Consider the following 15,113-nt stretch of genomic DNA (forward strand, 5'->3'; position numbering starts at 1 on the left):
GCCTCCGCCGCCGCCGCCGCCCCAGCCCCGCGCCACCGCCCCAGCCCGCCCAGCCTAGAGGTCCCGCGTGGAGCTGCCGCCGCCGCCGGGGAGGAGAATGAAGGACAAACAGAAGAAGAAGAAGGAGCGCACGTGGGCCGAGGCCGCGCGCCTGGTGAGGCGGGTAGCCGAGGGGGGCTCGGTGGGGCTCGGTGGGGGTGGGCTCGCCGCGCACCCCCCACTGGAGGGGGAGGGGCGAGGCCCTGCCCACCGCGGGAGGGGGCGGGGCCATCTTCCTTTAAGAACGGTACAGCCCCGCAAGGCGCGGGGTGGGGAGCGCTCCGCCGGGATGGGATGTGGCGCCTTTTTCCACTTGCCCTACCCGCCAACCCTCCGCCCCTCGCCCAGCTAAATTCCTGCGGAGGGGCGAGCTGGCAGGCCGGCTCCTCCCGCTCTGGGCAGCGGGGTCCCGCCTCCCCTCCCCCACTATTTGGCAGCGTCTGGGGGTCTGGGGCAGCTTCGTTCATTCACCCGGGGGAGTTGGGTTTCCGGGAAGGGTCGGAAGCTCCTCCCTCGCTTCATGGTGGGTAATGGGGTGGTGCCTTTGACTCCCGGGGTGGAAAAGCGACCCCACATTCAAGGACGCCAGTGGCATTTTGAGCTTTACCAATCTAAACCAGGTGCATGGAGGGAAGAAAGTGCTTACTCCCAGCTTGAATCCTGAGCAGCGGTTCTCTAACTTTAGTGTCCTGTGGGCGACACCTGAGAGGCGGTTAGTAACGCTCCTCCTAGGGCCCTCCGTAAGACCTGCTGAGCCTCAGGGTCTGGGATAGAGCCTGGGAATCTGCGCTTTCACCGGCTTCCCAGGTGATTGAAACCCAGTGGCTTACGGACCCCACTTTGAGAAACGCGGACTGGGGTGCTTGCCTTCAGAAGCTGGACTGGAAATGGGTACCTTGAGGAGAACTGAATCCACTTTGCAAAGAATGTATGTTGGACAAAGACAAAGTGTCTCTGTTGGGAGACATTGTTCACTGAGGATTAGCAAGGGAGAGCGTAATTTGAGTGTTTGAAGCCGCCTTGTTCAACTGATGGGGGTTGTGAATTTTATGTTCAGAGCGTCAGAGGACTTGCAGGTGAAATAGCTTCCTTTTGGATTGCACCCACAAAGCTCACTTTGAGACATACTCGTGTAACATCTGCTGATACCAGTAGTAACAGGTTATACTAAGATGTCAGTTCCTAAGATCTGTCACACAGGGAGGTTGTGGTGCGGATAGCGTTAAGTGTCTCTTGACCCTCTGTAGTTTATATGTAATTGTCGTAATTCAGTTTTAATGATGAGTGAAGCTCACACTTAATTTTCTCTCTTATTTTGAAGAGAGTTTTTGCGTCAAAGGTGTTTGCAAAAAAAAAAAAACAAAAAAAAAAACCGTATGGGGGGTGGGGTTGATACAAACCTGAAGTACACCTTTTTCTGTCTCGAAGTCTGTAAAAGTTACTGATGTAAAAAACTGAAGGAATTTGGGCTACAGAATTTTCATTGGTGCTTGCTGTCCTCTTCCCTAGTCATTTGTTGCCCAGGGAACAAAAATAGCAATTGTTTGTATGCTGAAGTTTTGTGCTTCAGTTTATTTTGGCCTGGCATGTGAAGTTTGAAGATTTTGAGGTTCCGAAATATTTTTTTTTTCTGGTTTAGTCAAAATTGGAAGCTCGGGCTAGTTTTCAGGATCTTGTAGAAATTTCAGGATTTCTCTAATGGTTCTTTACCTGGAAACAAATATAGGCCTGATGGGGAGTGGGAGAGAGCTCTCATTCTCCTGGACGATGAGTTTTGTGTGTTCATTGACATTGTCCTTGGCGTTCCTGTTAATGCGGGTGTTTATGACCCTGGGCACCCAAGGAAATTTGCTTGCCAAAGTTTTACTTGTTAGAGGTAGGTGAAAGTACCTTTAAATCCTATGTTTATGTCTTGACAGAATTATAAAATCTGTTTCAAAGTTCTGTTGGCTCTTACTAGTTGACTTTAGGAATTTGGGGTCCACTGTTAAGTCTCTTTAGATTCTCCAATTTACTGTGGTCTGAACTTCAACATCGAGGTTGCTTTTTCTATCATTGGCTTCAAACCGGATTATCAGAGTAAGTTATTTCTCTTTTTCTTCTAAGGCTTTTCATTAAAAATAGTAATATGAATAGGAATTACCTTGTGTTTGTTTGTTTGTTTGGAGTTTCTCTCTTGTTGCCCAGGCTGGAATGCAATGGCACCATCTTGGCTCACCGCAAGCTCTGCCTCCCAGGTTCAAGCAATTCTCCTGCCTCAGTCTTCCCGAGTAGCTGGGATTACAGGCATGTGCCACCATGCCCCCCTAATTTTGTATTTTTCGTAGAGATGGGGTTTCTCCATGTTGGTCAGGCTGGTCTCGAACTTCTGATCTCAGATTATCTGCCCACCTTGGCTTCCTAAAGTGCTGGGATTACAGGCGTGAGCCACCGCGCCCAGCCTATGAATAGGAATTACTTTATGGTGGTGTTATACATGTGAGAAAGGATTTGTGAGACTTTGGGAGGCTGAGGCAGAATAATCGCTTGAAGCTAGGAGTTCAAGATGAGCCTGGGCAACATAGACCCCGTCTCTACAACAGCAGAAACAAAATGAGCTGGGCATGGTGGTGCACACCTGTGGTCCTAGCTACTTGGGAGGCTGAGGAGTTGGAGGCTGCAGTGGCCAATGACTGATTGTGCCACCACACTCCAGCCTGGGTGATAGGGGGAGACCCTGACTCTAAAAAAATAATGAGGCTGGGCATGGTGGCTCATGCCTGTAATCCCAGCACTTTGGGAGGCTGAGGTGGGTGGATCACAGGGTCAGGAGTTCTAGACCAGCCTGGCCAACATGGTGAAACCCAGTCTCTACTAAAAATACAAAAATTAGCCAGGTGTGGTGGTTCATGCCTGTAATCCCAGCTACTTGGAGGGGTGGGGGCCGCTGAGGCAGGAGAATCGCTTGAACTCGGGAGGTGGAGGTTGCAGAGAGCCAAGGTCATGCCACTGCACTCCAACCTGGGTGACAGAGTGAGACTCCGTCTCAAAAAAAAACAACAAAAACAAAAAACAAAAAAAGGACTCATGAGAATGTGATATATAATTTGTGTATCTTTTGTGTGTTTTTTGTTTTAGAATTTTCCATTTCTTTGGATGGGACTGGATGGTAGGTAAGGGGGAACTTTTTAAGAGTCCTAGACTGGGCATGGTGGCTCACACCTGTAATCCCAGCACTTTGGGAGGCCGAGGCAGACAGATCACCTGAGGTCAGGAGTTCAAGACTAGCCTGACCAACATGGTGAAACCCTGTCCGTACTAAAAATACAAAAATTAGCGAGGCGTGGTGGTGGTGCATGCCTGTAACCTCCGCTACTCGGGAGGCTGAGGCAGGAGAATCACTTGAACCCGGGAGGTGGAGGTTGCAGTGAACCGAGATCGCGCCACTGCACTCCAGTGGCGGCAGTGAGACTCCATCTCAAAAACAAAACAAAATAAAAAAACAGCCCTCTTAATGTTTAAAAAAAGTTTCTGTAACACTGTGTGCTGGAGAATTTGTGAGAGCTTAACACTGGACTGAGAGAAACTTGACCAGGAGGGAACGTAGGACAGTTGAACGTTAGAACACCTGAACACTACTCTTCTCTTTGGGCAGGTGAATTTGGACTGCTTGCAATGGCAATTGTATGCACTTCCTTGGGAACACTTTCAGATTGCTCCTGACCCCAGGAGCAATCTGGTGACTAGAGTGTTACTGGGAATCCTTTTAAAAAATTGTTTTTGCAGAGGAAAGAAGATTCTTCTTGTGAATTTCAGTGTAGTATACCCCAGGAGATTGATTTTTGTAGATGTTTAATTATGCTGTTGAAAAATAGATACTCTTTCTTTCACACATTTTGTAGTATTGTCTTTTCTAGATGTAAGACGTAGACCTTATGTGGTTGGGTGGATATCTTCCAACTTGTTATGAACAGTTTGTTTGGGAGAAATAGCCAAGGGGATTTCCCTTTAAATTGAGGACCCTAAATGGATTCTCCCTGGCTCTGAGAAACTCTTTGTTGCATGCTTTATCTTTTACTTTGATTCGTGACTGACCAGTTCTTACATCAAACATTTTTTTCCCCTTTGAAGTAAGAGAAGAGATACTTTTTTTTTTTTTTTTAAATGTAGTCTAGAAAGAGACTAGGAATAGAACACTGCTGACTTGTTCTTACACCAAAAGCTGGAAGCATAAACAGTTTTAATAAAAGTGAATGCTTTGTATCTTTTGATGTAACTTCCCTTTAGAGATTTTGTTTCCCCTGTCTTAAATTCTCAGGCTATTTCTGATTGCTGTTTAAATAATTGGTTGTTACTATTTGAATCATGTTTCTTTTAAAAAATGCTACAAAAATTCGCTAGCTCAGCTTTCATTTAGTTAGTATCAAAGAAATGATATCTGTGGCAGTGAACATTAGTAGCTTGTTCCAGGGTTTATTGTAGGTTTGTTCAAGTCAGTACTGCCTGTCTTGGCACTTAGGTTCTTGGAATACAACGATGGATGAGGTTTGCCCCCTCAGGGCTTACGGTCGTCTGGGGATGGAGAAGGTCCAGACACAGGAACAGAATTTTACTACAGTCATGATACATGTTATCGTAGTTGTATAAATCATAAACAAATATCCCAGTTGCTGCCTCTTGTCCAGTCGTAATTATGAATAGTTTCTCCTTTCACTTTCAACTGTCCTGGTTTGGAAGATAATTGTATGTGTTATGAAACAATGGGGACATTGAAAAGAGACTTTTACTTCTGCCTGGCAGAGATCAGGGAAGGCTTCCTGGAGGAAGGTGCTTTCTGAGCTCAATCTTGAAGGGTAACTAGGAGTTAGGCCAATCACAGAGGGCATAAGCAGGAGCTGGTGACAACACATAGCAGGAGAGAAAGAGAGTGGGAGAGAGAGAGAGAAAGGGTGAGAGGGAGTGTGTGTATTTGCAAAGTGTGAGAATTAGCTATATCTATAAATTATTGGAACATAAAGTTTGTGGAGTGTCATTGTGGATTGGTAGAGACAGGCAGAGATCAGATTGTGAGGGTTCCATATGCCAGGCCAGTGAGCACCTACCCTGTGCCAGGCACTATAGGCATTACTTACATTGTCTCTAATCTGTTCAGTAACTCTGAGAGGAAGACATCAGTATCCTTCAAAAGAGAACCTAGGTTCAGGTTGGGTTGTAATTTGCCCCAGTTTAGAATGTAAGAATTTGAATCTAACTCTAGATCCTGTTCTTTACCAGTGGGTCAGTGGACTTTGGAAGCTTCAGCTTTTGCAGTATGTGATTAAGGAGCTGTTGAAGGATTTTATTTGCTTTCTATCTTTATTACTATTTTTTGAGACAGAGTCTCACTCTGTCACCCTGGCTGAAGTGCAGTGGCGCCATCACAGCTCACTGCAGCTTCCACTTCCTGGGCTCAGATGATTCTTCTATCTCAGCCTCCTGTGTAGCTGGGATTATAGGCATGCGCCACCATGCCCAGCTAGTTTTTTGTATATTTTTGTAGAGACAGGGTTTCACCATGTTGCCCAGGCTGGTTTTGAACTCCTAGGCTCAAGCAATTTGCCCACCTTGGCCTCCCAAAGTGCTGGGATTACAGGTGTGAGACACTTTACCTAGCCGTATATTTTTTTATTTTTATTTATTTATTTATTTATTTTTAACTTGAGACGGAGTCTTTCTCTGTCGCCCAGGCTGGAGTGCAGTGGCGCGATCTCGGCTCACTGCACTCAGCTTCTCCCACCTCAGCTTCCCGAGTAGCTGGGACTACAGGCGCTCACCACCACGCCTGGGTAGTTTTTTTGTACTTTTTAGTAGAGACGGGGTTTCACCATGTTAGTCAGGATGGTCTCGATCTCCTGACCTCGTGATCCACCCGCCTCAGCCTCCCAAAGTGCTGGGATTACAGGCGTGAGCCACCGCACCCGGGCCCCATTTTCAAAAATTCTTTAAAGAGATGAGGTTTCACTCTGTTACCCAGGCTGGAGTGCTGTGGCTATACACAGACAGGATCATGGCGCACTACATCCTGGAGCTCCTGAGCTCAAGTGACCCTCCTGCCTCAGTCTCAGCTGGGACTATAGGTGTGCACCACTGTGCCTGGCCTATTGAAGGATTTTAGAGCTAAAAGTGATGAGGGCAGGTTTGCTTTGCTGGGTTGACCTCAGGCTGTAACATGTAAGTTCTACCAGAGCAGGGATTTGGTCTTGTTTACTGTGAATCCCTAGAATTGTGCCTGGCACAAGGTAGGTGTTGCATGTGTTTGTTGATTGAAGGATGACAACAGAGTCAGAATGGATTTGAGGAAAACAGGACTGGAGGGAGGGATAGACATTAAGAGGCTGTTGTGTTGGGTCAGGAAAGAGACTGGTTTTGGGACTTGGGGGACAGATGAGAGAGAAGGAAGACACCTGCGTTTCTGAATTAGGTGATTATACAGGCTGTCAATCAAGATAGGGAGTACAGGAAGAAGAGTGGGTCTGGAGAAGAGGTGAATTAGAATTGCCAATTAGATGAATTAAGAGTAGAGCTGAATTAGAGTCGATAATGAAGGGGTACAATCAGTATACAACTGAATATTTGAATCTGAAATTTGGGGGAGACATCAGGGCTAGAGGTAGAGATTAGATAGTTATCAGAATTTAGGTAGTAGCTGAAACTGAGATGATAATGTTACCCATGGGGAATGGAAAATCTGAAAAGAGAAGCAAAGAATAGGATCATGGGAAATGGGGGTTTTATTTTAGTACCTTCTCCAAACCTTGACTTTAGTGCTGAGGTCTTATGTTCTTCCATAGAGAGTACCTTCCGCAGCAGACCTGTCAGACGAGATCAGGCACGTCCAGGGTGGTATGGCCGCAGACAGCAGTGTCCTATCAGACTTACTGCTTTATGTGTTGCTTGTGACAGCAGTACTTGGTTATGGTAGTTAAATGGACTGTAAGATGTTAGCTTGATTTGGAGTACCCTCAGTAGCTGCACAGGTAGACAAAGTACAAAGATATTGACAGCTTTTTTCCTCTTTTAGAAGAATAACATATCTAAGAACTCTTAAAGCAAGAGAGCTGCAGTTGCACACTAAGAAAATACTGCAATACTGCCATGACTTGGTTATAGATGATGCTAACATAAATGGGATATTCTGTTTCTCATTGCACATTGCACCAGTCATGCAGAATCATAGCATCATGTTGCCAAATGGCAGAACGTACTGTGGCAGTTAACACCGCAGATTAACAACACAGTGGCAAAAAGCACCATTTAAAAATATGGGTACTTGGTCGGGTGTGGTGGCTCACTTCTATAATCCCAGCACTTTAGGAGGCTGAGGCGGGCAGATCACCTGAGGTGAGCAGATCACCTGAGATCAGGAGTTCGTCTGGCCAACATGGTGAAGCTCCGTCTCTACTAAAATACAAAAATATTGATGCAGTGATTCTTGGACTTTTATGTGCATAAGAATCACCTGGTAGGTCTGGAATAGGGGCCATGAATTTGCACATATATATATATATATATATATATATATATGTATGTATAGGTACTAATTAAACTTCTTTGGGAAAGAAAATGTGAATGCATTTCTGTCTCATGTTTCTTGTGCAGCGCTATATATTCTGTGGTTTAGCAGTATTAGCAGCATCAAGTTAAACAGTAACCAATGTTGCTAAGGTCTCACATACTATACAATGTATGCTGAGAAGATATGCATCCTTAGAATCGAGAATTTGAACATTTCAGTTAATTGCAGTAACTTTCAGTAACTGGATATATGTGTGATTTGATTTCTGAAGTAATTTTAACTGTGGAAAAACTTAAGTTGTCACCAGTGGTACCTCATAGCAGAACTTTAGCCCATGATATATGGATGGATGGATATAAATGGAAATTGTACACTGAAATTAGGACGTTTATATTTCTTCAGGTATTAGAAAACTACTCGGATGCTCCAATGACACCAAAACAGATTCTGCAGGTCATAGAGGCAGAAGGACTAAAGGAAATGAGGTTTGTATTGTTCTTGTTGCTTAACGTGAGGGTTTCATAGGACATGTGTCTTTCTGTAGTTGTGTAGTGATATGAGTAAGTAAACCTGTGTATATATTTGTGCTTCTGTGTCTGATAGTGAAGTAGAACTATCCATTTCCCAAATTGTGTGTCGTCTGAGTGGAGGGGTGGCAGTGGGTGAACATCTATTTGTTTTCATTTAGAGGTGCAGTGGCTTTCCCTATCTCCTTGCTCTTCCTTAAATCTTGGCATAGAGCTTGTTTTTTGTGTAAGGAGGCAGGGCACATTTTCTCTTGTGTTGTTTCAGAAGTTTCAGACCTGATAGCCTCTATTGTGCCTAAAACTACCCTTTTCTCTATGCCGTATCCCTGAAGTTCTTTTAGGATAAAAGAATGGTTGTCTCATCAACATAAAAAACCCACTGACTTTTTTTCCCCCTACTAATTCCAGTCATATATTATATGAATTTACTAAATTTTGAGGTGACCTTTGTTTTCTCAATTTATGGCATAGTTTTCCTGGAGAAGTAACAAGTTAGAAACATAGAATTGCTGGCCTGAAAGCCAGTGACTATCTTTAATCTTTCTTTTCCTTTTTTTCTTTTTTTTTTGAGACGGGGAGTCTCGCTGTGTCGCCCAGGCTGGAGTGCAGTTGGCGCGATTCTGGCCCTCACGCAAGCTTCCGCCTCCCGGCAAGTCCCGCCAATTCTCCGCCCCTAGCTCCCGAGTTAGCTGGGACTACAGGCCGGGGCCCGCACCGCGCCCGGCTAGTTTTGTATGAACGCGCCTGTTTTCGGTTAGTGTTCTAGCCCTCATTTGTATTTTTAGTAGAGCGGGTTTCCACCGTGATTAGCCAAGGGTCTCAATCTCCTACCTCGTGAGATCCACCCGCTCGGGGATACCAAAGGGATTACAGGCTTGAGCCACCGCGCCCGGCCTCTTTTTCCTTATCCTAACTTCAAACTTAAAAAAAAAAAAGAAGGGCTGAGTGTGATGGCCCATGCCTGCAATCCCAGCACTTTGGGAGGCCAAGGCAGGCAGATCACTTGAGGTCAGGAGTTTGAGACCAACCTGGCCAACATGGCAAAACCCAGTATCTACTAAAAATACAAAGATTAGCCGGCGTGGTGATGCGCACCTGTAGCCTGTAGTTCCAGCTTGGGAGGATGAGGCTGGAGAATTGCTTGAACCCGGAAGATGGAGGTTGCAGTGAGCTGAGATTGTACCACTGCACTCCAGCCTGGGCGACAGAATGAGACTGCGTCTCAAAAAACAAAACAAAACAAAAAACAAACAAAAAAAAGTCCTTAAATGAGGAAAGAGGAGAGCACTACACAGTCCCTGCCTGGGACTCAGAGCAAACTTCATGTTTTTGCTAGTCAAACTTAGCAAAATGACCTTTTAGGGTCAGAAGGCCCTCACTTTCCTGTTGTCAGTTCAAACATTCTCAAGTTGATGTTTTGTGGGGAGGGAAGATTTAAGATTGTCTACATCACATTTATTTGACTTGTACTTATCCACTGTGTAGTATTATAATTGTGCTTTATTTTTGTTTTTATGGGCTATTTCCCATCATGCTGCTGTCTGCATTGCTGTTGGACCACTTTGCCTATAGAAGGTAAATGAGTCCCTTTGGGACATATGAAATTGAAAACCTTAACTTGTTTCTGCTTCTTGTTCTTAGAGGAATTATGAAGCAGTCATGGTGGCTCATGATGAGTGAGCAGCTCTGTAATTTGTAGACAGAGGTATAATATGTAGGAGTCACAGAAGAGCTGTGCCAGCATGCTGTTCTCCTTGTAGCAGAGATGCTAGCACACCCACTTGATACTCCAGATTTTGCACAAGGTTTCTTTTAGAGATTGGTTCTTGGTGAAAAATTTTTTAGCATCCAGTGTGTTCCAAGGCAAAATAAGTAATAGTTTTTTAATGGTTTTTTTAGACTCAGAATTTATTTTTAACACTGCATAAATTAGGGCCTCTAGTTCTGAAACATGCGAAGAGGCTTACTTAAGCTATTTATATATTTTTTAACATGCTGGGGAGAGGGAAGAGAGGGTGCACAGGTGACTCCTAGCACTAATATGCTAGTGCCAAACTTAGTTAATATTAATAATGGGCATTTGTTGATATTTTTGGTAGCTTTTCTATTTTAAGATTCAGTAAGTAGCATCCTTCGCACTGAACTGTCACTGTTTCGCAACCTGCTGTTGTGGTAAGGACCATGAAACAGCTGAGTATGCCATTGTTTCAGTTTAATGTTTAAGCATTACTGGGAACTAAATCCACTTGACTGTCTTTTTGCATTTAGGTTTAAATAATTGTTCCCGGGTAGATACAGAATAAAACTCAATCTCCCCACTCCCAACAGAGAAAAAAACAAATAAAATACTGTTCTTTTTGTTTACTTACTAGAAAATGTTTAACTGGAAAAAAAATTCTGCTTGCTTTATTGGCAAAGGACCATTGATTTTGTGATTCTTTGTGATAATCTGTGGCAGTTTCTGAGTATGATATGTAAATTGAAATATAGAGGCTAGGAAACTTTTAATAGTAAAATTTTATTAAAATTTTATTTATTAAAATATAACTTGAAAAAATTGTGTGGTTTTCTAAATTTCTTGGAAATTTGATTTATATTGTCAAAAAGCACTGAAGAAGTGTTAGGTATGGATTTCAGGTATCACATAATTTTATTCCAGAGTTCCCTGAGTGTGATTTATGTGAATTTCATTTGGTTATTCTTTTACTATTTTCACAGTGAAATTGTCATGAGATTTTTTCTTTTGTATTTCTTGCTTAGCTTTTTCTCATTTAAGAATGAATTGGAGGGATTAGGTCTTTAGGCAGATGGATTGTATGACCCTCATCCATTCTTATGTGGTTTTACAGTGGGACGTCCCCTCTCGCATGCCTCAATGCTATGCTACATTCCAATTCAAGAGGAGGAGAGGGGTTGTTTTATAAACTGCCTGGCCGAATCAGCCTTTTCACACTCAAGGTAAGTGACATAAACTCTGTCTTGGTGCATTGATTCTTGGACTTTTAATGTGCATAAGAATCACGTGGTAGGTCTGGAATAGGGGCCATGAATTTGCATTTCTTATGCAGTCAGGTGACACTGATGTTCTTTTTTTTTTTTTTGAGATGTAGTCTCGCTCTGTCACCCAGGCTGGAGTGCAATGGGGCGAGATCTTGGCTCACTGCAACCTCTGCCTCCCGTGTTCAAGGGATTCTGCTGCCTCAACCTCCCAAGTAGTTGGGACTACAGGCACGTACTACCATGCCTAGCTAATTTTTAAATTTTTTTAATAGAGACGGAGTTTCGCCATGTTGGCCGGGCTGGTCTTGAAATCCTGACCTCAGGTGATCCACCTGCGTCAGCCTCCCAAAGTGCTGGGATTATAGGCATGAGCCACCACACCTGGCCAGATGCTGTTAGTTGTAAATGGCACTTTGAGGTGTTCGAATATGAATCGGATATTAGAAATTATTTAGTCATAGCAGCTCTTGTCTGTGTGTTCATCTTTGCTTGTCTGTATCTGTAGATTGTACAAAATTGAAGCATAACTATGTATGGGGATAATTGCAGATGTGCCTTTTTTTTTTCTTTTTTTAATTCTGAGATGGAGTCTCGCTCTGTTGCCCAGGCTGGAGTGCAGTGGTGCAATCTCAGCTCATTGCAACCTTCACCTCCCAGGTTCAAGCAATTCTGTCTCAGCCTCCTGAGTAGCTAGGATTACAGGCGTGCACTACCATGCCCAGGTAATTTTTGTATTTTTAGTAGAGGCGGGGTTTCACCATGTTGGCCAGGCTTGTCTTGAACTCCTGACCTCATGTCTATCCGCCTCAGCCTCCCAAAGTGCTCAGATTATAGGTGTGAGCCACCGTGCCAGGCCACAGATGTGCCTTAATTAGAATTTTGTTGTAGTAATTATGTGAAGAATAAATTACTGGGCAGCTAAAGTAAGACCTACTCTATGGAAAATAACTGAAATGTGAACATAGTTGTGGAAATTCAAAAACTCATTAACATTTACTAAGTGACAGTAATTATAAAGGAAGAGTACTTAAATCAGGTAGAGTTCATAATAAAACTTAAATAGGGCTGAAATGAACAGGCTAATTAGTTTTCCACCATTTGTGATATATATGGCAATCATTTAGACCAGGGGTCTGAAAACCTTTTCTGTAAAGGACCAGAAAATCAATGTTTTTCGTTTTGTGGATCATGCTGTCTTTGTCTTAAGCACTCAGGTCTGTCTTTGTAGTAGGAAAGCAGCCATACCCAAATGAATGGGCATGGCTGTGTCCCAATAAAAAAAAAAAAAGAGTATTTTCTTTACAGATGTTTGTTTTACTTATGAAAACAGGCTGCAGGTCAGATTTGATTTGGGGCTGTACTTTGCCAACCCCTAATTTAGACATAAGATGACTTGTCGGCCGGGCGCGGTGGCTCAAGCCTGTAATCCCAGCACTTTGGGAGGCCGAGACGGGTGGATCACGAGGTCAGGAGATTGAGACCATCCTGGCTAATATGGTGAAACCCCGTCTCTACTAAAAAATACAAAAAACTAGCCGGGTGAGGTGGCGGGCGCCTGTAGTCCCAGCTACTCGGGAGGCTGAGGCAGGAGAATGGCGTAAACCCAGGAGGCGGAGCTTGCAGTGAGCTGAGATCCGGCCACTGCACTCCAGCCTGGGCGACAGAGCCAGACTCCGTCTAAAAAAAAAAAAAAAAAAAGATGACTTGCCACCTTTGGAGAAACTGAGAATTTGATGCTGACCCTTTCATTCTTCCATAGTGTGTAATAAATTGTAGTGGTCAGTACAAACTTTTTTCTTGAAGTTTTGTTTTCTTGATGGACTATTCAAAATAAATACCTGAACAAATACCAACTATATAACATAAAGCATTAAAACTTGATCTTTATATATAAATAAAGTTTGTCTTGTGGTCAGATATCTGTGCTGTTTTCTATATTGTTTTTATATCCAATAGTTTGGTCTTCTTGTTCCTTTCAGTTTTGCATGCTTTTCTTGTGATTGAGCCTTGGAAGAGACAGAGCCACTGAGCTGAAAACCTAGCTTTGTAGGGTCGGGTGTCGTGGTTCACACCTGTAATCCTAGCACTTTGGAAGGCTAAGGCAGAAGGATTGGTGAAACTCAGGAGCATGAGACCTTGTCTCTGTTTAAAAAAAAAAAACCTTGCATGGTGGTGTATGTGCTTATAATCTTAGCTACTCAGGAGGCTGAGGCAGGAGGGTAGCTTGGAGATGGAGGCTGCAGTGAGCTGTGATCACACCACCGCTCTCCAGCCCGGGCCACATAGCAAGACACTGTCTCAAAACGAAAACCTAGCTTTGTAACTTGGGAGGAATTTAACCCCTCTTTTTGGTGGAATGTGCATCCCTGGCATTGAGTCAGTCCTTAATAAATGATAGCCTTTATGATGATCTGAGGTTTTTCATCCTTAATTGCCTGTTAATAGCACTTTTCTATTAATATTATATATTTTTTGAGACAGGGTCTTGTTCTGTCACCTGGGCTGGAGTGCAGTGGCACAATCACAGCTCACTGCAGCCTTGACCTCCTAGGCTCAAGTGGTCCTCACACCTCAGCCTTCTGAGTAGCTAGGACTGCAGGCGCATACCACCATGCCTGGCTAATTTTTTTGTATTTTTTGTGGAGAAGGAGTTTTGCCATGTTGCCCAGACTAGTCTCGAACTCCTGGGGTCAAGCGATCCACTGACTGTGGCCTCCCAAAGTGCCAGGATTACAGACAGGAGCCACTGCACCTGGCCTGTTATTTTTTAGTATAATATTAATTTATATTTTTCGAAACAGGGTCGCACTCTGTTTTCCACAGCTGGAGTGCAGTGGTGTAATCATAGCTCACTGTAGCCTTGAACTCCTGGGCTCAAGCAGTAGTGCCACCTCGGCCTTCCGAGTAGCGTACACCACCACCCGGCTAATTTTTCAATTTTTTTGTAGAGATGAAGTCTTGCTATGTTGGTTAAACTGGTCTCAAACTCCTGGCCTCAAGTGATCTTCCCACCACAGCTTCACAAAGCACTGGGATTACAGGTGTGAGCAACCATACCTGGCCCTCTATTATCATATATATAGTGTACTGTTACATATGCTATAATTATATGTAGTTGTAATTGTTTAATACATATTATATGTTTATTACAAATATGTCTGTTAATGGTATATTCTATTTTTAAAAGGAAGGATAGTTACTTTTTTCTATGGGTACCTTAAGGGCAGGAACTGAGTTTTATTTATGTTTGTAATTTGGCTCTGGGCAGAATTCTTGCTTGGCATAGTACATGCTTTATGCGTGAACTGAATTATATTTCTTCATCTTAATTTTACAGGCATGAGCCACTGCACCAGGCCCCTTCATCTTAATTTTAATATATCTTTCAATAAACACCATTGTATGAACCTGCTGTAACCTTGGGAGTGGTATGTTAGTCTACAGCTTGTGTCTGAGATGTGCTAGTTGAATATTTGCTCAGTACCTCATCTTAACTGCCTTTGGCTTTATGTTGCTTATCCTTCATAGTATCTTGTTCATTGGCCTTTTACATCCATAGGCATCACTTCTCTGATATTCGTTGTGCTCTTTTAATGGATTAATGGTTTGCTTGGTTGGTTCCTCTAGTTAGACTGTAAACTCCTTGAGAGCAGAGTCTGTATTTTATTCATTACCCACGGTACTAGGTACATAGTTGCCTTCAATAAATATATATTTAACGAATGAATTTAGTGAATAATGGCTACATTTTTGTACTTCGTTATTCTCTCTTTTTTTTTTTTTCCTGAGACCATGTCTTGCTCTGTCACCCATGCTGGAGTGTGGTGGTATGATCTTAGCTCACTGCAACCTCCACCTCTCAGGTTCAAGTGATTCTCCTGCCTCAGCCTCCCGAGTAGCTGGGACTACAGGCGTGCACCACCATGCCTGGCTAATTTTTGTATTTTTAGTAGAGATGGGATTTTACTATGTTGGCCAGGCTGGTCTTGAACTTTTGACCTCATGATCCGTCT

The 15,113-nt window shown here is 43.5% G+C and overlaps 1 protein-coding gene across 1 annotated transcript; it reads left to right on the plus strand.

Moving 5' to 3' along the window:
• Positions 1-6: 6 nt before the first annotated feature.
• Positions 7-14,827, plus strand: LOC108524141 (putative Polycomb group protein ASXL1). Its single transcript, XM_017865080.1, has 5 exons — positions 7-154; positions 7,976-8,058; positions 9,673-9,675; positions 10,950-11,058; positions 14,438-14,827. The coding sequence occupies exons 1-5, from the start codon at positions 98-100 to the stop codon at positions 14,441-14,443; spliced, it is 258 nt and encodes an 85-aa protein (XP_017720569.1). The 5' UTR covers positions 7-97; the 3' UTR covers positions 14,444-14,827.
• Positions 14,828-15,113: the final 286 nt, after the last annotated feature.

Source organism: Rhinopithecus bieti, unplaced genomic scaffold (genome assembly GCF_001698545.2).
Source record: "Rhinopithecus bieti isolate Rb0 unplaced genomic scaffold, ASM169854v2 scaffold_78508, whole genome shotgun sequence".
NCBI lineage: Eukaryota > Metazoa > Chordata > Mammalia > Primates > Cercopithecidae > Rhinopithecus > Rhinopithecus bieti.

What these genes read in the sequence shown, in the direction of transcription:
- LOC108524141 (XM_017865080.1), top strand. Translation starts at nt 98, where the DNA reads ATGAAGGACAAACAGAAGAAGAAGAAGGAGCGCACGTGGGCCGAGGCC. An exon ending in GGGCCGAGGCCGCGCGCCTG is followed by an intron (nt 155 to 7,975) that starts GTGAGGCGGGTA and finishes ATATTTCTTCAG; the next exon opens with GTATTAGAAAACTACTCGGA.